The 24,604-nt window shown below is 30.1% G+C and overlaps 1 protein-coding gene across 29 annotated transcripts in view; it reads left to right on the top strand.

Annotated features, from left to right (window-relative positions):
• The window catches only part of mical3a (microtubule associated monooxygenase, calponin and LIM domain containing 3a), a 95,330-nt gene that overhangs the window by 14,709 nt on the left and 56,017 nt on the right, over positions 1-24,604 (top strand). For 15 of the 29 annotated variants that reach the window (XM_058086378.1, XM_058086381.1, XM_058086390.1 and 12 more), the window contains exons 2-18: positions 974-1,406; positions 2,844-3,051; positions 4,334-4,450; positions 4,582-4,683; positions 6,200-6,355; positions 6,600-6,700; positions 9,417-9,674; positions 9,757-9,872; positions 12,086-12,212; positions 13,455-13,548; positions 15,437-15,584; positions 17,639-17,835; positions 19,337-19,455; positions 19,528-19,593; positions 20,912-21,091; positions 23,238-23,333; positions 23,531-23,614. In XM_058086378.1, the coding sequence (XP_057942361.1) occupies positions 1,128-1,406; positions 2,844-3,051; positions 4,334-4,450; positions 4,582-4,683; positions 6,200-6,355; positions 6,600-6,700; positions 9,417-9,674; positions 9,757-9,872; positions 12,086-12,212; positions 13,455-13,548; positions 15,437-15,584; positions 17,639-17,835; positions 19,337-19,455; positions 19,528-19,593; positions 20,912-21,091; positions 23,238-23,333; positions 23,531-23,614 (2,448 nt within the window). In that variant the 5' untranslated portion in view covers positions 974-1,127. The other 14 variants (XM_058086387.1, XM_058086402.1, XM_058086397.1 and 11 more) reach the window with 7 other exon arrangements.

Below are 24,604 nucleotides of genomic sequence, written 5' to 3'. Positions count from 1 at the left end.
TGTTTCTTAATTTGTTATCTCGCATTTGTTTGCTAAAATAACATTATTTTTCCTCATATTAGTTTATTCTTGTAAAATTGTTTTATTTTACTTTTGATTAGAGCTGTTTGTTGTACATTTTCCAGCAAATTGCTCTTGATTTTTCAATGGTTGGTGTTTCTTTAATTTAATTTAATTTAATTTAATTTAATTTAATTTAAAAAAAGAAAATGGTTGCAAAACGATGCAAATGTATTACTCTTTTGAATGCATATTGTTTTGAGAAGCCAAATGCTTTCGTTCAGTAAAATATTTTTTATTTTATTTTATTTTATTTTATTTTAAAACAACTAAACTAAACTAAACTTTTTTAAATTAAATTAAATTTAATTTAAAAAAAGAAAATGGTTGCAAAACGATGCAAATGTATTACTCTTTTGAATGCATATAGTTTTGAGAAGCCAAATGTTTTCGTTCAGTAAAATATTTGTGATTTTATTTTATTTTATTTTATTTTATTTTATTTTATTTTATTTTATTTTATTTTATTTTATTTTATTTTATTTTATTTTATTTTATTTTATTTTATTTTATTTTATTTTAAAACAACTAAACTAAAACAAACTAAACTAAACTAAAACAAACTAAACTAAACTAAAACAAACTAAACTAAACTAAACTAAACTAAACTAAACTAAACTAAACTAAACTAAACTAAACTAAAATAAACTTAAAATAAAATAAAATAAAATAAAATAAAATAAAATAAAATAAAATAAAATAAAATAAAATAAAATAAAATAAAATAAAATAAAATAAAATAAAATAAAATAAAATAAAATAAAATAAAATAAAATAAAATAAAATAATTGCATTGTAGCACCAGAAAACGAGTTAATACGAGCTGGCTAACAATGGCTGTCGTGGGAAAATGTTTCAATGTTTCGCATCAGTAAAATAGTTACTTAGTTTATTTTTCTTTCTTCCCTGACAGAATGAAAATGCCTGAGGCGGGGAGTTAGAGCCTTCCCCTCGAAGAGAGAAACCGACTGCATCATCCGGGGCTGGTATCGGACCCAGGGACCCCTGTGGGGGCGGGGGGTGGGAGGGGGTTGTAGGGCCCTATCAGCTTGGTGCGAGTCTGGACCATGGGGGATGGAAGCGTCGGTGCAAGCGGCGGAAAAGGGCTCAACCGATCCCACGTCCTGTTCGACAGCTTCGTCCAGGCCACCACATGCAAGGGAACTCTCAAGGCCTTCCAGGAGCTGTGCGAGCATCTGGAAGTCAAGCCCACCGAATACAGGGTCTTTTACCACAAGCTCAAATCCAAACTCAACTACTGGAAGGCCAAAGCTCTTTGGGCCAAGTTAGACAAGCGGGCCAGCCAGAAGGAGTACAAGAAGGGCCGCGCCTGTACCAACTCCAAGGTACCCCATGCAGATTCCAACCAGATTCCAACCCAAATATGTACCGTTGTTTGATCTGTCTATGGTTCTGTTGTAGTTTTCTATCAAGTCAGAGTCAGGACGGTCAATGACCCATCTATCCGTCCATCGTCTTGTATTTATTATTTATCCGGGTCCCGGTCGTGAGGGCGGTCATTTCAGTGTAGACTTTCCGGTCTCTGGCTACGTCTTCCAGTTCAACTGGGACGAGAACCAAGGCGTTTTTTAATATCGAGATCCAGAATTAATCCGGACGAGACGCCCTACCCACCTCACCAGGGTCCTCTCAATGGGATACCCTTTTATGACTGAGAACCAAAGCCCCATAATTTGAATACCGCCCACAAAAAAGACCCCATTGAAGCTAGCTTATACAAATCTAAAGTATTTTTATATAAATTTTTCCTATGACTGATTTTTTTTGTAGAGTCAGAATTGTCCAATGACCCATCTATCCGTCCATTGTCTTGTATTTATTATTTATCCGGGTCCCGGTCGTGAGGGCGGTCATTTCAGTGCAGACTTTCCGGTCTCTGGCTACGTCTTCCAGTTCAACTGGGACCAGAACCAAGGAATTTTTTAAATGTCGAGATACAGAATTAATCCGGACGAGACGCCCTACCCACCTCACCAGGGTCCTCTCAGTGGGATACCCTTTTATGACTGAGAACCAAAGCCCCATAATTTGAAAACCGCCCACAAAAAAGACCCCATTGAAGCTAGCTTATACAAATCTAAAGTATTTTTATATAATTTTTTCCTATGACTGATTTTTTTTTTGTAGAGTCAGAACTGTCAATGACCCATCTATCCGCCCATCGTCTTGTATTTATTATTTATCCGGGTCCCGGTCATGAGGGCGGTCATTTCAGTGCAGACTTTCTGGTGTCTGGCTACGTCTTCCAGTTCAACTGGGACCAGAACCAAGGCGTTTTTTTAATGTCGAGATACAGAATTAATCCGGACGAGATACCCTACCCACCTCACCAGGGTCCTCTCAATGGGATACCCTTTTATGACTGAGAACCAAGGCCCCATAATTTGAAAACCGCCCACAAAAAAGACCCCATTGAAGCTAGCTTTTACAAATCCAAAGTATTTTTATATAATTTTTTCCTATGACTGATTTTTTTTGTAGAGTCAGAACTGTCAATGACCCATCTATCCATCCATCGTCTTGTATTTATTATTTATCCGGGTCCCGGTCGTGAGGGCGGTCATTTCAGTGTAGACTTTCCGGTCTCTGGCTACGTCTTCCAGTTCAACTGGGACCAGAACCAAGGCATTTTTTAATGTCGAGATCCAGAATTAATCCGAATTAATAATTTGGACGCCGCCCCCACACAAAGACCCCATTGCAGCTAGCGAATAATTTTTTCCTATGACTGATTTTTATTTTGTATCAAACCTTGTTGCTAGTGTCTGATCATTGGGGCGGGGCCATGCGGCCTACGAACAGCCATCGAACTCGCCTTCCTGGGGGCCAAAGTGGTGCTGTTGGAGAAGAGGGACGCTTTCTCCAGGAACAACGTGCTGCACCTTTGGCCCTTCACCATTCAGGACCTCCGGGGCCTCGGGGCCAAGAAGTTTTACGGAAAATTTTGCGCCGGTGCCATCGATCATATCAGTGAGTAACATTTGTTAACTGATTGATGTACACTTTGTGGAAGAATTTATTAAATTAAATTAAATTAAATTAAATTAAATTAAATTAAATTAAATTAAATTAAATTAAATTAAATTAAATTAAATTAAATTAAATTAAATTAAATTAAATTAAATTAAATTAAATTAAAAAGCAGGAAGTGAACAAATATAACAGTTACTGATTGTAAAAGTACCAGATGGAAGGGTAGGATTTAATAAGCTTTGCTTCTTCCTACTCCTTTTCGCACACGTGGAACTGGGAACTGATTATGGGATGCACTCAATTGTAATCGGATGCATGTTCAAATGAAATAAAACCATTACCATTACCATTAATAGTGACTGAGAATCAAACCCAGATCTTATGCCATAGCAGTTGGGAACAGGGATTGAATTGAATTGAATTGAATTGAATTGAATTGAATTAAATTAAATTAAATTAAATTAAATTAAATTAAATTAAATTAAATTAAATTAAATTAAATTAAATTAAATTAAATTAAATTAAATTAAATTAAATTAAATTAAATTAAATTAAATTAAATTAAATTAAATTAAAAATTGTTTTAACTATATTAGGAAAGCAGGAAGTGAACAAATGTAACAGTTACTAATTGTAAAAGTACCAGATGGAGGGGTAGGATTTAATAAGCTTTGCTTATTCCTACTCCTTTTGGACATGTGGTACTGTGTAATTGTTACATTTGTTCACTTCCTGCTTTCCTAATTTAATTTAATTTAATTTAATTTAAAAACTTAACCTATATTAGGAAAGCAGGAAGTGAACAAATGTAACAGTTAGTGATTGTAAAAGTACCAGATGGAGGGGTAGGATTTAATAAGCTTTGCTTCTTCCTACTCCTTTTGGACATGTGGAACTGTGAATTTAATTTAATTTAATTTAATTTAATTTAATTTAATTTAATTTAATTTAATTTAATTTAATTTAATTTAATTTAATTTAATTTAATTTAATTTAATTTAATTTAATTTAATTTAATTTAATTTAATTTAATTTAATTTAATTTAATTTAATTTAATTTAATTTAATTTAATTTAATTTAATTTAATAACAACCTATATTAGGAAAGCAGGAAGTGAACAAATATAACAGTTACTGATTGTAAAAGTACCAGATGGAGGGGTAGGATTTAATAAGCTTTGCTTCTTCCTACTCCTTTCGGACATGTGGAACTGGGAAGTCATTATGGGATGCACTCAAAGAGTGTAAAAAAAAAAAAGTCGTTGTCTTTGTGTCGTAGGTATTCGTCAGCTTCAACTCATGCTGCTCAAAGTCGCGCTCCTCCTGGGCATCGAAATCCATGTCAACGTCGAATTCAAGGGGCTCATCGAACCTCCCGAAGACCAGGAGAGTGAAAGTGAGTCCACACGCTGTTCCCACAAACGTATGTTTTGGTTAAAGAACACTTTATCCAGCTGCCAATGATGTTACTTACATACATACGTACGTACGTATCTATGTGATGACGCATTGTGTGTGTGTTCACAGGGATAGGCTGGAGGGCCGAGGTTCACCCCAGGACACACCCTGTCAACGAGCTGGAGTTTGACGTCATCATTGGAGCAGACGGAAGGAGAAACACACTACCAGGCGAGTCTGCATCTCTTTTGTTTGGGACTCAAGTATTACATACACTCCCTAAATAAAATACAAACACTCCCAGTCACACTTTCTCATGTTTTTGAATCCTATTTGACTTTTTTGTTGTTGGTTATTATGATAAAATATATCGCTAATATGCTGTACAGTTCAAAATAATTTTTTAAATCAGATTCCCCATTTAATGTGTTGAATTATTTAGAGATGCTCGATATTGGCTAATGCTAAAAAGGTGAATATATTTCAAGAAAAAACTGCATTTCCACATTGTGATCCATGGAATATTGACAGTTACTATGGTACACATAATGTCATTGTATGGTCATATCACCTCGTACTTTGGTACGGGACAAGTAAAGTAAAGTAAAGTAAAAGGTAAAGTAAAAGGTAAAGTAAAAGGTAAAGTAAAAGGTAAAGTAAAAATAAAATAAAGTTAAAGTAAAATAAAGTTAAAGTAAAATAAAGTAAAAATCAAATAGTTAAAGTAAAAATCAAATAGTTAAAGTAAAAATAAAATAAAGTTAAAGTAAAGTAAAAGCAAATAAAATAAAGTAAAAGTACATAAAATAAAGTAAAAGTACATAAAGTAAAAGGTAAAGTAAAAGTAAAAGGTAAAGTAAAAGTAAAAGGTAAAGTAAAAGGTAAAGTAAAAGGTAAAGTAAAATAAAGTAAAAGGTAAAGTAAAATAAAGTAAAAGGTAAAGTAAATAGTAAAAGGTAAAGTAAAAGTAAAATAAAGTAACATAAAATAAAGTTAAAGTAAATAAAATAAAGTAAATAAAATAAAGTAAATAAAATAAAGTAAAAGTAAAATAAAGTAAAAGTAAAGTAAAGTAAAGTAAACTAAAGTAAAAGTAAAATAAAGTAAAATAAAGTAAAATAAAGTAAAATAAAGTAAAATAAAATAAAGTAAAATAAAATTAAATAAAATAAAATTAAATAAAAAAAGTAAAATAAAATTAAATAAAGCGGCACAGCCGTCGAGAGGTTAGCGCGCAGACCTCACAACTAGGAGACCAGGGTTCAATTCCACCCTCGGCCATCTCTGTGTGGAGTTTGCATGTTCTCCCGGTGCATGCGTGGGTTTTCTCCGGGTACTCCGGTTTCCTCCCACATTCCAAAAATAAAAACATGCTAGGTTAATTAGCGACTCCAGATTGTCCATAGGTATGAATGTGAGTGTGAATGGTTGTTTGTCTAGATGTGGTTTTATTTCATTACATTCATTTGTTACATTTGTTCACTTCCTGCTTTCTTAATTTAATTTGATTTGATTTGATTTGATTTGATTTGATTTGATTTGATCTTATCTTATCTTATCTTATCTTATCTTATCTTATCTTATCTTATCTTATCTTATCTTATCTTATCTTATCTTATCTTATCTTATCTTATCATTCCCGGCAGATCTTTACTGCATTCCCAGCCTCATTTGCAACAATTGCAACCTTATTTTGTTTGTTTTTCATATTCCGGCTCTGTCTAAACTGTCTTTGTCATCTAATCAGGTTTTCGCCGTAAGGAATTCCGTGGAAAGCTGGCCATCGCCATCACGGCCAACTTCATCAACAGGAACACGACAGCAGAGGCGAAGGTGGAAGAGATCAGCGGCGTGGCCTTCATCTTCAACCAGAAGTTCTTTCAAGACCTCAGAGAAGCGACAGGTATGTGACCACTTAGGTGCCCACAAAATTCCAGGAATCTGGAAGCACACCGATTTGTCCGTAGAATTCCAAAGCTTTGATGAACTCTGAGGTTTTGCTGACGTGACCATGTTCCCGGTGTTCTGTGTCGCATAATTGCCTCTCTTGTCCTCTGGTGACGACGGCATAGCAGTCTGATTCCGCAACAGAAACACTTTGTTCGGAATGCAGCAATCCGTTTTTTTTTTCCGTGGCTCTCTCCTAGGTATTGACCTGGAAAACATCGTCTACTACAAGGATGACACGCACTACTTTGTGATGACTGCCAAAAAACAAAGCCTGCTGGAGAAAGGAGTCATTCTGCATGTGAGTGATCAAAGAGCTTTGTGTGTGTGAAATGTCCAATATCATTTAGACTGTCGAGTAAACAAAAAAGCCGCACGCACGTACGTACGGGCTGCTATTGTTTCCGGTGTGTTTGCTGCTACTCCGGGCTAATGGTCTAACCAAGCCAACTTAAGCACACTTGCTCACTCGCTGGAGGTTTTAGTATGGAAAAGTTTCCTTCCCGGTCCCTGGACCACTTCCACAGGAAAGCAGAGTGACATCTGGCATGTTGTGAATTTTCTTTTTCTAATATTTTGATTTTACTCCCATAATATTTTGTTTTTGTTTTGTTTCTCAAATTAATATGAACTTTGGCCTTTGCTCGTTTTTGCGGTTTTATTTTGGAATATTTCAAATATTTCAACTTTTTTCTTAACTCATTTTTGGGAATTTTTTTGTAATCTTTTGTAATATTTTGTTTTGTTTCTCAAATTAGTATGAACTTCGGACTTTGTTCGTTTTTGCAATTTTATTTTGGAATATTTCAAATATTTCAACTTTTTTCTTAGCTAATTTTTGTGATTTTTTTTTGTAATATTTTGACTTTACTCCCATAATATTTAGTTTTTGTTTTGTTTCTCAAATTAGTATAAACGTTTGCCTTTGCTAATTTTTGCGGTTTTATTTTGGGATTTTCCAAATATTTTAACTTTTTTCTTAGCTAATTTTTGTGAATTTTGTTTTTGTAATATTTTTACTTTATTCCCATAATATTTTGTTTTTGTTTTGTTTCTCAAATTAGTATGAACTTTGGACTTTGCTCATTTTTGCAATTTTATTTTGGAATATTCCAAATATTTCAACTTTTTTCTTATCTAATTTTTGTGAATTTTCTTTTTGTATTATTTTGACTTTATTCCAATAATATTTTGTTTTTGTTTTGTTTCTCAAATTAGTATGAACTTTGGACTTTGCTCGTTTTTGCAATTTCATTTTGGAATATTTCAAATATTTCAACTTTTTTCTTAACTAATTTTTGGGAATTTTTTTTGTAATTTTTGTAATATTTTGTTTTTGTTTTGTTTCTCAAATTTGTATGAACTTTGGCCTTTGCTAATTTTTGCAATTTTATTTTGGGATTTTCCAAATTTTTCTACTTTTTTCTTAACAAATTTTTGTGAATTTTCTTTTTGTAATATTTTGACTTTACTCCCATAATATTTTGTTTTTGTTTTGTTTCTCAAATTAGTATAAACGTTTGCCTTTGCTATTTTTTGCGGTTTTATTTTGGGATTTTCCACATTATTTTACTTTTTTCTTAACTAATTTTTTGTGAATTTTCTTTTAGTAATAATTTGACTTTACTCCCATAATATTTTGTTTTTGTTTTGTTTCTCAAATTAATATGAACTTTGGCCTTTGCTCGTTTTTGCGGTTTTATTTTGGAATATTTCAAATATTTCAACTTTTTTCTTAACTAATTTTTGGGAATTTTTTTGTAATATTTTGTTTTTGTTTTGTTTCTCAAATTAGTATGAACTTTGGCCTTTGCTAATTTTTGCGATTTTTTGGGGGGATTTTCCAAATTTTTCTAATTTTTGTGAATTTTCTTTTAGTAATATTTTGACTTTACTCCCATAATATTTTGTTTTTGTTTTGTTTCTCAAATTAGTATGAACTTTGGCCTTTGATAATTGTTGCAGTTTTATTTTGGAATATTCCAAATATTTCAACTTTTTTCTTAGCTAATTTTTGGGAATTTTCTTTTTGTAATATTTTGACTATACTCCCATAATATTTTGTTTTTGTTTTGTTTCTCAAATTAATATGAACTTTGGACTTTGCTCAGTTTTGCGGTTTTATTTTGGAATATTCCACATATTTCAAATTTTTTCTTAGCTAATTTTTGTGAATTTTGTTTTTGTAATATTTTGACTTTATTCCCATAATATTTTGTTTTTGTTTTGTTTCTCAAATTAGTGTAAATGTTTGCATTTGCTAATTTTTGCAGTTTTATTTTGGGATTTTCCAAATATTTCAACTTATTTCTTAACAAATTTTTGTGATTTTTTTTTGTAATATTTTGACTTTATTCCCATATTATTTTGGTTTTTTTCATCATAGAACTTAAAAAAAACAAAAACGATATTATTTCAATAATATTTCAACTCTATGCTACCAAGATTAAATTTAGTTAAAAAAAAATTAGTCAGTAGAATACCATTTTATATTTTAATATTTTGGTAAAATTACAACTGTGTTTTCTTCAATTTCTGCAATTGTTGTTTTATAGATTTTTTAAAACTATTTTGACTTTTCCTTTTAGTTACTATAGTTTAGTTACTACTTTAGTTATTACTATTATTATTTATTTCCATAATATTTTGATTTGATCATTTTTGATTTGATCAATATTTTGATTTTATCATCATAATATTTGAATATGATGTTAAAATAAAATAAAATAAAATAAAATAAAATAAAATAAAATAAAATAAAATAAAATAAAATAAAATAAAATAAAATAAAATAAAATAAAATAAAATAAAATAAAATAAAATAAAATAAATCCTTTCGTTTTTCAGTGTATGCTCCTCGGTGGAGGAGGTTTGACTAGCGTTGCTAGCTAGCCACTTCTTTCCAAATATCCCATGCAGTATTACTACTTGTAGTATATTTCTAGTACTGACATCCTAATGTAATATACTGTAGACCCCAAGCCCTGACGGCTAGCCTTCTTACCCGATCCCTGCAGGACTATGCAGACACGGAACTGCTGCTGTCCAGAGCAAACGTGGACCAGGTCGCCCTTTTGTCTTACGCCCGCGAGGCTGCCGATTTCTCCACCAACCACCAGCTCCCCACGCTGGATTTCGCCATCAACCACTACGGCCAGCCCGATGTCGCCATGTTTGACTTCACGTGCATGTACGCGTCGGAGAACGCCGCCATGGTGCGTCAGCGCAACGGCCACAAGCTGCTGGTGGCGCTGGTTGGAGACAGCCTATTGGAGGTGAGAGCTTTATTCTAGTCACATGACCTTTTTTTTGCGGCCATATTGGTGTCGTTGAAGTTCAACGCCATGTTTTGTCCAGCCCTTTTGGCCCATGGGTACCGGCATTGCTCGGGGGTTCCTGGCAGCCATGGACTCGGCGTGGATGGTGAAGAGCTGGGCTCAGGGAAAAACTCCTGCAGAGGTTCTGGCTGAGAGGTGAGGACTGACATACTCCCGAATTCGAACGATTGCGCAATAGGGACATGCGGCTGCACGCACACACACGCATGTCGTTGCTATTCAGACACGCCCCCTTAATCCGGGAATGTTTTACGAGCAAATACGCGTCTGTGATTTTAAGCATCGGTCACACCTTTGTTATTGCTAATAGGATGAGAGCATCGTAGCGGAATGTATTTCTATAATATTTTTATTTTATCATTATAATATTTGAATATGATATTAATATTGGGCCTCATTTTTGCGGTTTTATTTTGGGATTTTCCAAATTTTTCAACTTTTTTTTAAACAATTTTTTGTGAATTTTCTTTTTGTAATATTTCAACTCTTTTTTTACTTTCTTTATTTTTATTTTTTAACTAATTTTTGTGAATTTTCTTTTTGTAATATTTTGACTTTACTCCCATAATATTTTGTTTTTTTTTGTTTCTCATCATAGTACTTAAAAAAAAACAGTATTATTTTAATAATATTTCAACTCTATGCTACCAAGATGAAATTTAGGTGAATTTTTTTTTTTTGGTAGAATACCATTTTACTGACTTTTCCTTTTAGTAACTATTTATTACTATTTATTTCCAGAATATTTTGATTTTATCAATTTCATTAATATTTAGATTTTATCATCATAATATTTGAATATGATGTTAATATTGGGCCTTAGGCCTTTGCTCATTTTTACGGTTTTATTTTGGGATTTTCCAAATTTTTCAACTTTTTTCTTAACTAATTTTTGTGAATTTTCTTTTTGTAATAATTTGACTTTACTCCCATAATATTTTGTTTTGTTTTGTTTCTCATCATAGTACTTAAAAAAATATTTCAATAATATTTCAACTCTATGCTCAGTAGAATACCATTTTACTGACTTTTCCTTTTAGTAACTATTTATTACTATTTATTTCCAGAATATTTTGATTTTATCATCATAATATTTGAATATGATGTTAATATTGGGCCTTAGGCCTTTGCTCATTTTTGCGGTTTTATTTTGGGATTTTCCAAAATTTTCAACTTTTTTTAAACTAATTTTGGTGAATTTTCTTTTTGTAATATTTTGACTTTACTCCCATTATATATATTTTTTGTTTCTCATTATAGTACTTAAAAAAAACAGTATTATTTTAATAATATTTCAACTCTATGCTACCAAGATGAAATTTAGGTGAAATTTTTTTTTCAGGTAGAATACCATTTTATTGGCTTTTCCTTTCAGTAACTATTTATTACTATTTATTTCCATAATATTTAGATTTTATCATCATAATATTTGAATATGATGTTAATATTGGGCCTTAGGCTTTTGCTCATTTTTGCGGTTTTATTTTGGGATTTTCCAAATTTTTCAACTTTTTTCTTAACTAATTTTTGTGAATTTTCTTTTTGTAATATTTTGACTTTACTCGCATAATATTTTGTTTTTTGTTTCTCATCATAGTACTTAAAAAAAAACTATTATTTTAATAATATTTCAACTGTATGCTACCAAGATGAAATTTATGTGAATTTTTTTTTGGTAGAATACCATTTTACTGACTTTTCCTTTTAGTAACTATTTATTATTATTTATTTCCGTAATATTTTGATTTGATTATTGTGATTAATATTTTGATTTTATCATCATAATATTTGAATATGATGTTAATATTATAATATAAATAATATAAACTTTATTCCTGCAATATAAATAATGGCATGATATCAAAAACATGTTTTTTGAGGAATACCTGGAATATGAAATTATAAAAAATTTTCATTACAAAGATATTTCAAGAAAACAACCTGACCGGGTCATTTTTGACCCACTTATGGAAGGTTGGGGTAGTAACACAAAAACTAAAATTTCTTAACATTTCTTAAAATTTCTTAAAAAATTAAAAAAAAAATTTTTAATTTCTAAAAATTTTTTAAAAATTTGAACGGCATGATATCAAAAACATGTTTTTTTTAGGAATACCTGGAATATGAAATTATAAAAAATTTTCATTACAAACATATTTCAAGAAAACAACCTGACCGGGTCATTTTTGACCCACTTATGGAAGGTTGGGGTAGTAACACAAAAACTAAAATTTCTTAAAATGTATAAAAGATAAGTTAAAAATGTGAATGGTATTATATAAAAAAAAACATGTTTTTTGAGGAATACCTGGAATATGATATGATAAAAAATTTTACCCCCCGCTCAGGGAGAGCATCTACCGTCTGCTGCCCCAGACGACACCAGAAAACGTCAGCAAGAACTTCAGTCAGTACAGCGTGGATCCGACCACCCGCTACCCCAACGTCAGCCTCAACTTCCTCAAAGCCAGCCAGGTGACTTGCAGCAGAATCCTGCACTCGCTGGTGCAAGGGTGTCCAAAGTGCGGCCCGCAGTCTTAGTAACATCAAGTTGGAATATCAAGAAAAAAGACATGTTTTAAATAAGTTGTAATATTTACGGAAGACAATTTACAAGAAGAAAGTTGAAATTGTTGAAAAACCAGCAAACATTTTAGGAGAATAAAGTAAAAAAAAAGTAGAATTTTAATGATCAAAATTTTGCAAGCATAATTTAATGATTATTTTTTTAATTTTTTAAATAATAAATAAGTTGTAATATTTACAGAAGACAATTTACAAGAAGAAAGTTGAAATAGTTGAAAAAACAGCAAGCATTTTAGGAGAATAAAGTCAAAATATAGAAAAAAAAATATTTTAATGATCAAAAGTTTGCAAGAATATTTTAATTAACATTTTTGAAATATTAAGCCAAATGTACTATTAATTATTAATATTATTATAATTATTAATATTATAATTACTAGAAAAAAGACATTAAAAATGGTCGTCAAAATATTAAGACAAAAATTAAAATTAAAATTAAAATTAAAATTAAAATTAAAATTAAAATTAAAATTAAAATTAAAATTAAAATTAAAATTAAAATTAAAATTAAAATTAAAATTAAAATTAAAATTAAAATTAAAATTAAAATTAAAATTAAAATTAAAAATTCCGAATTGAATGCTAAAAATATCATCCCGTTGGGGGAAAAAGATGTATTTTAACGAGATGACAAGTTGCACTTTTACGAGAAAAAACATAAAAAATGTCATTTTTTAGTAGCATTTGGTATATATATTTTTTTATATAAAGTTGTAATATTATGTAAAACAAAGTTGTGATTTTTGGAAAATATGGTTGTGGTCATAATTACAAGAAGAAAATGTTGAAATAGTTGGAAATTTAATTAAATTAATATAATAAAGAGAATTAAAAAAAAATCATAAAAATAAAAATAAAAATAAAAATAAATTATATAATTAATAATTAAACCGCTGTAATTTTAGGAGAATAAAATAAAAATATTAGGTGAAAACAATTCCGAATTGAATTCTAAAAATATCATCCCATTGGGTGAAATATTTCTCCTCCATGTCCAAGCTGAAATACGGTATACAAAGTATGAGCGTGTCCCTCACTGGGTACAGGACACTGTTTGGACACCCCTGCACCAGTGAAACTGTCGAATCATCATATCATGAAAAACTGAATTTGACATGAAATGACTTCCAGGTACGGCATCTCATGGACACGGGAGAGTCCACGGAGATGCGCATCGAAATCGAGAACGTGATCAACTCCTCCACGCCCAAGTTGGCCAGGAATGGTTGGTTATCATTATGTTCACGTTCTACACATCATCGTTCATTCATGAAGGCGCTCGAGCTACGCGCATCCTCTGCCACCCGCCACCCGCTGCCCCCGCATCCCCGCATCCCATGTGGTTTATGGTTTATGGCCGTAAACAATTGACCCTTCATGGCTCATTAGCTTCCTTATCAACTGGTTTATACTGGTACTCATGGGCGATGGAGTCATGGGTGGTAAACCTTTACGAGCCCCGGCACAGCCTCAGCATGACTGGGGGGGTCGGGGGGGGGCATTATATACTCATATTGATGTTTAGGAAATGGACATATGCTAAAAAGTCACCTTTGCTTTACACATATACTGAATATTTTACCATGTATTTATATTTATATAGTATTTGTAATACAATAACTTTATTCCCACAACATTATATTTTTTTTCCCAAAATTTTGAACTATATTTCAACTCTAATTTTTCCTCGTAGAATATGACTTTTTCCTCTTTTTTTCTTCTATTATCCATTAAATATTATAACCAAGTTTTCCATAAATTACATAATATTACATAAAAAATAACAAATTTCTTTCTTTAATATTAACTCTATTTTCTACTCTTTATTTTACATTCTGCTTTTAAAATTGATTTAAAAATTCTGTAGTATTTTCATTTTATTCCCATAATATTCTAACTTTTTATTTATATTATATTATATATATTATATTATAATTTATATTATTTATATTATTATATTATATTTTTTTCTCAACCAAATTTTTTCTACTCAACACTATTTTCTACTCTTTATTTTCCATTATAAGTTTTTTTTAATCAGTATTTCTTATTTTAAAATTGATTTAAAAATTCTGTAGTATTTTCACATTATTCCCATAATATTCTTTTTATTTATATTATATTATACATATTATATTATAATTTATATTTTTATATTATATTTTTTTCTCAACCTAATTTTCCAAAACTTATATTTTATTTTATATTATATTTCAACTCTAATTTTTCCTCGTAGAATGCGACTTTTTCCTCTTTTTTTCCTTTTTTATCCACTGAATATTATAAGAAAGTTTTCCATAAATTACATAATATTACATAAAAAATAACATTTTTTTTTCTTTAATATTAACTCTATTTTCTACTCTTTATTTTCCATTATAAGTTTTTTTTAATCAGTATTTCTTCTTTTAAAATTGATTAAAAAATTCCGTAGTATTTCCACTTTATTCTCATAATATTCTAACTTTTTATTGATATTATACTAAATATATTATAATTTATATTATTATATATTTTTTTCAATCTAATTTTCCAAAACTTAGAACTATATTTCAACTCTAATTTTTCCTCGTAGAATACGACTTTTTCCTCTTTTTTTCTCTTTTATCCACTGAATATTATAACCAAGTTTTCCATAAATTACATAATGTTACATAAAAAAATAACAATTTTTTTTTCTTTAATATTAAGTATTTCTTCTTTTAAAATTGATTTAAAAATTCTGTAGTATTTTCACTTTATTCCCATAATATTCTAACTTTGTCTTTAATCTAATTTAATATTACGACTTAAAAATAACAAATTATTTCAACTTTATGCGTTTGATATTTTGACTTTATAGCTGATTTTATGTTATGTAAAAATCACAACTACATCTTTTTTTACTCTCAATATTTTTACTTTATTTGTGTAAAATTACTGCTGATTTTAATTAAATTTAATAAATTAAATGTTTATTTTGCAAAAAAAAAAACTGTTGCGGGTCACAAAAGGCCCCTGATTTATTGTGTTGGGATTGAATAATGTCCAAATATTTTTGTCCATATCATGCGTGTGCGCCGTGCCGTGCTGTTTTATGTTTTATCGTTTCTTTCCTCTTCCTGCCTCTTCAGAATCCATCGCTCGATCCAGTAAACTTCTCAACTGGTGCCAGCGACAAACGGACGGATATCGGAACGTTTGCGTTAAAGATCTCACCATGTCATGGAAGAGCGGCTTGGCCCTGTGCGCGCTCATTCATCGATACCGGCCAGATCTCATGTGAGTGTCGGAACAGGGCGTCGACTTCTGTTTTTTCCTCGCTCGCATACACGCGTGTGAATGCACCGCGGCCATAATGCAGTTTAATGACCTCTTGGAGGAACATGGCAGTTAATGTTGTGAGCTATTAGTGCTGTAACAGCTGCTTTGGGGGGGTGGGTGGGGCGGGGGCGCGGGGGGCGGGGGGGGGGGTAAATGTACACATGTGAAAAGGCAGAGTGCATTCCGTACTCGATGGAACAAGCTAATGTTTTTATATGGACTCTGAGGTAATTGCCGAGTAATGGAATTTCTTTGCCGCTTCCAGTAATAATATTTTAATATTTACAGTAAATTGCCTACCATATTTTTTTTTGCACCATTTTGTCACGAGATGTATGACCAAAAGTTTTGAGAATGACAGCAATGTTCATTTTCAAAAAAATTTAATACAAAAAAAAATTTCCACAGCATTTCAGCCCTGCCACAAAAGGACCAGCTGACATTAAGTTAAGCGATTAAATTAAGCGATTCTCTTGTAGATAACAGCATTGTGATGGATATATATATATATATATATATATATATATATATATATATATATATATATATATATATATATATATATATATATATATATATATATATATATATATATAAATGAATAATAACAAATAATAATAAATATTAATGAATATTTATCAATTATTATTTATTTAATTAAATATTACAAATAAAAAAAATAATAAATCATTAAATTATTTTTATTATTTATTTTCTGTCTTTGTTTCTCATCATATTACAACTTAAAAATTAAAAATATAGATATTTTTTTCTTCAATATTTCTTAAACATTTCAACTCCATGCAAATAACATTATTTTTCCTCATAATATTACAAGATTATTCACTTCAAATTATTATTTTTTTCTCTTTATAATCTTGTTTTTCAATAATTTATAATAAATTTTCTTCAATCTAATTTAATATTGCGACTTAAAAATAACCGATTTCTTCTTTAACAAATTATTTCAACTTTATGCTCTTGATATTTTGACTTGATTATAAGTTTATGAAATTATAACTTTCATACACATTTCAACATTCTTCTTTTAAAATTGATTTAAAAATTCCGTAATGTTGTCACGTTATTCCCATAATATTCAAAGTTTTTCTTCAATCTAATTTAATATTACGACTTAAACATAACCGATTTCTTCTTTAACAAAGTATTTCATGCTCTTTATGCTTTTGATATTTTGACTTTATAGCTGATATTCTCATAAAATCACAACTTTTTTTCTCTCAATATTTTTTTTACTCATTTATGTATATTTGTATATTTTATATTTTACATTTTATATTTTATATTTTATATTTTATATTTTATATTTTATATTTTATATTTTATATTTTTACTTATTTATTTTACTTATTTATTTTATTTATTTACTTTATTTGTGTAAAATTACTGCTGAAAAAAACAAAACAAAAACGGTTGCGGGTACACAAAAGGCCCCCAGTCTGCGCTTTGGACACCCCTGGGATAATGTCTCCTTCCAGTTAGCATGCATATAATTGTTTTTGTTAACTGCAAATCCTGATTCATTGTGTTCGGATTTGGACACAATTCCTAAGAATTCCAACTTTTTTTTTATGTTATGACTTTAATGCCATAATATTTGGATGTTATTCCCAATTTTTCCTAAAATTACAACTTTTTTCATTACCGTCTTTTTTTTTTCTTGAATATTTCCAACTTTATGCTAATAAAAGGCTGGTCTTTGTTTTCCTAATGTTGGAATATTATTGTCTAAAATATATTTCCATTAATATCTTGACTTTAATAAAGTAAAATAACTGCTGATTTTTTTTTATTTTTGTCTTGTCTTGTTAAATTAAATGTTTAGAATGTGCTGTGGGATGATGATAAAACAATTCCGGCCCGCGCTTTGGCTCCCCACGGTCCAATGCCGTGTCTTTCCAGGCTTTTAAGTTATGATTTATTTTCTTTTCAAAGCAGTTTTTGTTGGTTTTGTTATTGAATTTGATTGTTTTCCCTTTTGCTGCCTTCAGTGACTTCGAGCGTCTGGACGAGCGAGACCAGGAAAAGAACAACCAGTTGGGATTTGACTTGGCGGAGAGAGAATTTGGCATCTCACCCTGCATGACGGGCAAGGAGATGTCTTCTGTTGTGGAGCCCGACAAGCTTTCCATGGTCATGTACCTCAGCCAGTTCTACGAGATGTTCAAGGACACAGTGCCACCCGGAGGTGAGAGGCTGTCTGTGCCGTCTGTGACGTCATAGAAATGTTCTACTGCTGTGCCAGGCAGAATTCAGGGCATAATTCACTCTATTTCCTCCTCTTTATTTTCCTTTATGAGTTTCTGAAATCAAATGAAATTATAACTTTTTAAATAAATTTTTCAACATTCTTCTTTTAAAATTGATTTAAAAATTCTGTAGTATTTTCACTTTATTTCCATAATATTTTAACTTTTTATTTATATTATATTATATATATTATATTATATTATAATTTATATTATTATATTATAAAATCAACCTAATTTTCCAAAACTTAGAACTATATTTCAACTAATTTTTCCTCTTAGAATATGACTTTTTCCTCTTTTTTTCCTCTTTTATCCACTGAATATTATAACCAAGTTTTCCATAAACTACATAATATTACTTAAAAAATAACACATTTCTTTCTTTAATATTAACACTATTTTCTACTCTTTATTTTCCATTATAATTTTTTTATCAGTATTTCTTCTTTTAAAATTGATTTTAAAATTCCGTAGTATTTTTACTTTATTCCCATAATATTCTAACTTTTTATTTATATTATAATATATATAATATATTATAATTTATATTATTATATTTTTTTCTCAACCTAATTTTCCAAAACTTAGAACTATATTTCAACTCTAATTTTTCCTTGTAGAATACAACTTTTTCCTCTTAATAGTTTGACTTTATCCACTGAATATTATAACCAAGTTTTCCATAAATTACATAATATTACATAGAAAATAACACATTTCTTTCTTTAATATTAACACTATTTTCTACTCTTTATTTTCCATTATAATCTTTTTACAAGTATTTCTTCTTTTAAAATTTATTTAAAAATTCCGTAGTATTTTCACTTTATTCCCATAATATTGTAACTTTTTATTTATATTATATTATATATATTATAATTTATATAATTTATATTATTATATAATATTTTTTCTCAACCTAATTTTCCAAAACTTAGAACTAAATTTCAAACTATATTTAAAATTGATTTAAAAATTCCATAGTATTTTCACTTTATTCCCATAATATTCTAACTTTTTATTTACATTATATTATATATATTATATTATAATTTTTATTATTGATATTATTATATTATATATTTTTTCTCAACCTAATTTTCCAAAACTTCTTTTAAAATCGATTTAAAAATTCCAGAGTATTTTCACTTTATTCCCATAATATTCTAACTTTCTAATTTAATATTGCGACTTAAAAATAACAAAGTATTTCAACTTTATGCTGTTGATATTTTGACTTTATAGCTGATTTTATGTTATTCTTGTAAAATCACAACTACAATTTATTTTTTTTCTCAATATTTTGTTTTTATTTGTGTAAAATTACTGCTGATTTTAAACAAATTTTACTAATGTTTATTTTGTAAATACTTGTAATAATTTAGCGGAACCTTTTCCTCATCCTCATTCTGTTATCTACTATTTTTGTCTGTCCAGATAACCAAAACCTGAGTCCAGAGGACAAGGCGGCTCTCATGGCGAGCACCAAATCTCCCATCTCCTTCTTCAGCAAGCTTGGCCAGAGCATCGCCATCTCCAGGAAGCGTAACCCCAAGGTCAGAGCCCCGACATCCCATAATATCTTTATGAAATATGATGTTGCAATAACTTTCATGACATTTCATCAGCAGGACAAAAAAGAAAAGGGCGTGGACGGTTTAGGGAAGAGAAGGAAAACCAGCCAGTCTGAAGAGGTGAGTCGGGATGGATCCATGAGGAACTTTCCTTAGGTTCTTTTGCTGTGGACAAATATGAATATGGTATGAGATTATGGAAATTAGTGTAAGTAGGGAATGGGTGTCCGAGATGAAAAATGACAATTTGATATTTTGTGGAACAACACATGGAGTTCATAATAAGGAAAGAATAGACTTTTTTCCCCTTAAAATTAGAGCTATTTTTTATTTCATATATATGAAATAAAAATAGCTTTAATGTTAAAGAAAAAAGCTATTTTTTAATTTCATATTTATATATGGAAAAAAAATTGCTTTTTGTAAATTTTGACTATTTCGTGTTTTTTCCTACTAAAATTTACTGTTGTAAAATAAGAGCATTTTTTTCTTTTTTACATTTACATATTTATTTGTAGCTAAAAAATAGCTACAAACAACAAATAAAGTTGTAATTTTTAGGGGAAAAAACTATACATATAAAAACTATATATATGAAATAAAAATAGCTTTAATGTTAAAGAAAAAATTCCAACATTATTTTTTGCTTCTCATAATATTAAGACAATTTTTTATATATATTTCAACATTATGCTATTAAAAGTATGTCATTTTTGTAAAATTATGACTATTTCTTGTTGTTTTTTCTACTAAAATTTACTGTTGTAAAATTGGAGCATTTTTTCCCCTAAAAATTACAACTTTATTTGTTGTTTGTAGCTATTTTTTTATTTTCTTTTTTATTTCATTTTTTGTATTTTCATTTTTGTATTTTTTTTTATTATTTATTTATTTTTTCTTTTTTATTTCATATATGTATATATATATATATTTTCCTAATAGAGTCATCATATTAGAGACCAACAACACTATAAAACATTAAATATTACAAAAATGCAATTTTTTAAATAGTTGTAATATAAGAAACTTATAAAAAATATATATATATATAATATAATAAAGTGAAAATATGGTAGGTAGATATGCATCTATGATAGGATGATCAGAGTTTGATTTTGTTGACTGCTGGAATTAAAAAAAAATATACATAAATTTATTAATTATATAAATTATTATTATAATTTTATTATTATAACAAATGATGGGAATAATTATATATATATATATATATATATATAAACTTTATTTGTTGTTTGTATCTCATAATATGAAGACTTGAAAACACTAACATTTCAACTTCATGCTACTAAAATAATGATATTCTCATATAATTATGACTGCTGATTTTTCATTAAAAAATTTTTTTTTTTTAATGATATTTAAAGAAACGTCTAATCCAATATGGAGATGAATAAAATGTGTTTCCATGTTTGGTCAGGAGGAAGCGTCCAAGGCTGGTCGTGAAGACAGCCACGTCGTCGTAGCGACTGCGTTGTCCGAGCGAAAGATGGATCCTTCTGCCATCGGGAACAACAACAAAGTCAAGGTCATGGCTACGCAGCTGCTCGCCAAGTTCGAGGAAAACGCTCCCGCTCAGTCCTCGGGACTCAAACGTCAGGTAAGCATAGGTGGATGTGCGCCGGTTTTCCATCCAGCCAATGAGACGTCGGCTTTTGTTTTCATGGGATGCACTCGGGAATGGACGTTAGTCAGGCGGAGTATTGTTCCCGTTCCATGTAGGCGAGGTTCATAACAACAATGGCGTCTTTGTTGACGCGTAAAAAGGACAAGTGTCAACTGTTGATGTGGTACAATACATCCCACGATATAGTGTTGCAATATTTGCAATATTATTGCAATATTATTTATTATTATTTGCAATATTGCCACCAAATAGACCAAATAGAACCAGTAAGTTATGAGCGCATTGAATATCAAAAAGTTGTAATAAAATGATGGGAATTTGATTTTGTTGACTGCTGGAATTATAAAAAAATTATTATATAAATTAATTCATCATATAAATTAATATTACAATTTTATTATTAGAAAATATTATGGGAAAAAAGTAAAAAGAAAAAAAATAATATGTAATGTAAGTGGAGAAAAAATAATTTTATAATATTTTTTATAAATATTTTTTTATTTTTATAATAATTAATTAATATTACTAGGAAAAATATTTTTCCTAATAAAGCCGTCATATTAGAGACCAACAACGCTATAAAACATGAAATATTAAAAAACATGCTATTTTTTAATAGTTGTAATATGAGAAACTTATAAAAAATATATATAAAATATAATAAAGTCAAAAAATTTCCCCACTGAGGGACGAATAAAGGCATATCTTAATATGGTAGGCAGATATGTATCGTGTACATAAACACTATTACTACTAGTATAGGTAGATATGTATTTGTACATAAACACTATTACTACTAGTATTATAGTGGTGGTAATACTACTACTACTACTACTACTACTACTACTACAACTACTACTACAACTACAACTATTACAACTACTACTACAACTACAACTATTACAACTACTACTATTACAACTACTACTACAACTACAACAACTACAACAACTACAACAACTACAACTACTACAACTACTACAACTACTACAACTACTACAACAACTACAACAACTACAACTACTACAACTATTACAACTATTACAACTACAACTATTACAACTACAACTATTACTACTCCTACAACTACTACAACTACTACAACTACTACATCTACAACTATTACAACTACAACAACTACTACAACTACAACAACTACTACAACTACTACAACAACTACAACAATTACAACTATTACAACTATTACAACTATTACTACTACAACTACTATAACTACAACAACTACAACTACAACAACAACTACAACTACAACAACTACAACAACTACTACAACAACTACTACAACAACTACTACTACTACTACAACAACTACAACAATTACAACTATTACTACTACAACTACTATAACTACAACAACTACAACTACAACAACTACAACTACAACAACAACTACAACTACAACAACTACAACAACTACTACAACAACTACTACTACTACTACTACTACTACTACTACTACTACTACTACTACTACTACTACTACTACTACTACTACTACTACTACTACTACTACTACTAATAATAATAATAATAATAATAATAATAATAATAAAATATAATTTTGTATTATACCTTTATTGCATCATGTACATAAACACTATTACTACTATCAATACAGCGATAATAATAATAATAATAATAATTTAATAATAATAATTTAATAATAATAATAATTTAAATAACAATAATTTTAATAATAATCATTTAATAATAATAATCATTTAATAATAATTTAATAATCCTTTAATAAAATAATAATTTTTATTAACACTAATTTTAATAATGATCATTTAATAATAATAATCATTTAATAATCATTTAATAATCCTTTAATAATCCTTTAATAAAATAATTAATAATTGAATAATAATAATAAAAAAATATTATACCTTTATTGCATCGTGTACATAAACACTATTACCACTACTATATGCTGTGTTCTCTGAGCATGACTTTTATTTTGAAAACCTTCTGTATGTTGCATCCCTTCATCCATCAGTCGTTTCTTTGTGCCTTATTATTATTATTATTATTATTATTTTTCATCACTCCATCGCTGACCACGGTCCACGCCCCTCTTCTTTGCACAACCACAAAGGGGGATTCTCTACCCAATCTGGACTGCCTTTTGCCCCCCTCCCCGCCCAAACCCCTTGAGCCAGTGCGGCTGGCACCAGTCCCGGCTTGGAGAAAGGTAAAGGGACCTTAGCATCCTTCTTAGAGCCTAACCCTCCTCCAGGACTCATCAACTAACTCTGTGTTGTGGTGTGTTGTGGTGTGGTGTGCCACATGGAACTAGACTAGTACCCCCTATAATTGATCCCGTTAGTACTTCCATAGTATTTGTTACTCACGAAACAAATCGGATATTTGTTGTTTGTCCTCGTCCAGAGACGCACACAACAGCAGGAGCAGCTCAGCATTCGATATAAAGAAAAGATCAAGTGCCAGACCTTACCCAACAGAGGGGACCAGGTATGGTTAGAACTGCAGTCCTGGTTTTAGTTCTACAGTCCTCGAACCCTTTTTCCATGTTCAAAAGTCCACTTTTAATGCATCATACAGTCGTGGCATAAAAGTTTGGGAATGATACAAATGTTAATATTCACCGAATCGGCCCCCGAAAGAACATTTCCACTGCATTTCAGTCGTGTCACAAAAGGACCATTATCTCCACTGACCAGGTATGGTTAGAACTGATGTCCTGGTTTTAGTTCTCCATTCCTGGAACCCTTTTCCATCTTCAAGAGGTCTCACTCATGTGCGTATGCTAATCCGTATGCTAACCCGTATGCTAACGAGAGGTCTCACTCTGTTCTCCGTTGTTCTATATGATGGTGGACTTGAACCTGTTTTGTCAATCCCAAAGTTGTTGTAACATCTCGCCCAAGTAAGACGTGTGTATGCTAATCCGTATGCTAACCCGTATGCTAACCCATATGCTAACGAGAGGTCTCACTCTGTTCTCCGTTGTTCTATATGATGGTGGACTTGAACCTGTGGAAGTACACGAATAGTTTTGTCAATCCCAAAGTTGTTGTAACATCTCCCTCAAGTAAGATGTGCGTATGCTAACCCGTATGCTAGCATATGCTAACAAGAGGTCTCACTCTGTTCTCCGTTGTTCTATATGGTGGTGGACTTGAACCTGTAGAAGTACACGGATAGTTTTGTCGATCCCAAAGTTGTTGTAACATCTCCCCCAAGTAAGGCATGTGCGTATGCTAACCCGTATGCTAACCCGTATGCTAACGAGAGGTCTCACTCTGTTCTCCGTTGTTCTATATGATGGTGGACTTGAACCTGTAGAAGTACACAGATAGTTTTGTCAATCCCAAAGTTGTTGTAACATCTCCCTCGAGTAAGACATGTGTGTATGCTAACCCGTATGCTAACACGTATGCTAATGAGAGGTCTCACTCTGTTCTCCGTTGTTCTATATGATGGTGGACTTGAACCTGTAGA

Source organism: Doryrhamphus excisus, chromosome 11, assembly GCF_030265055.1.
Source record: "Doryrhamphus excisus isolate RoL2022-K1 chromosome 11, RoL_Dexc_1.0, whole genome shotgun sequence".
NCBI lineage: Eukaryota > Metazoa > Chordata > Actinopteri > Syngnathiformes > Syngnathidae > Doryrhamphus > Doryrhamphus excisus.
This window is presented reverse-complemented; position numbering and strand designations above follow the sequence as displayed.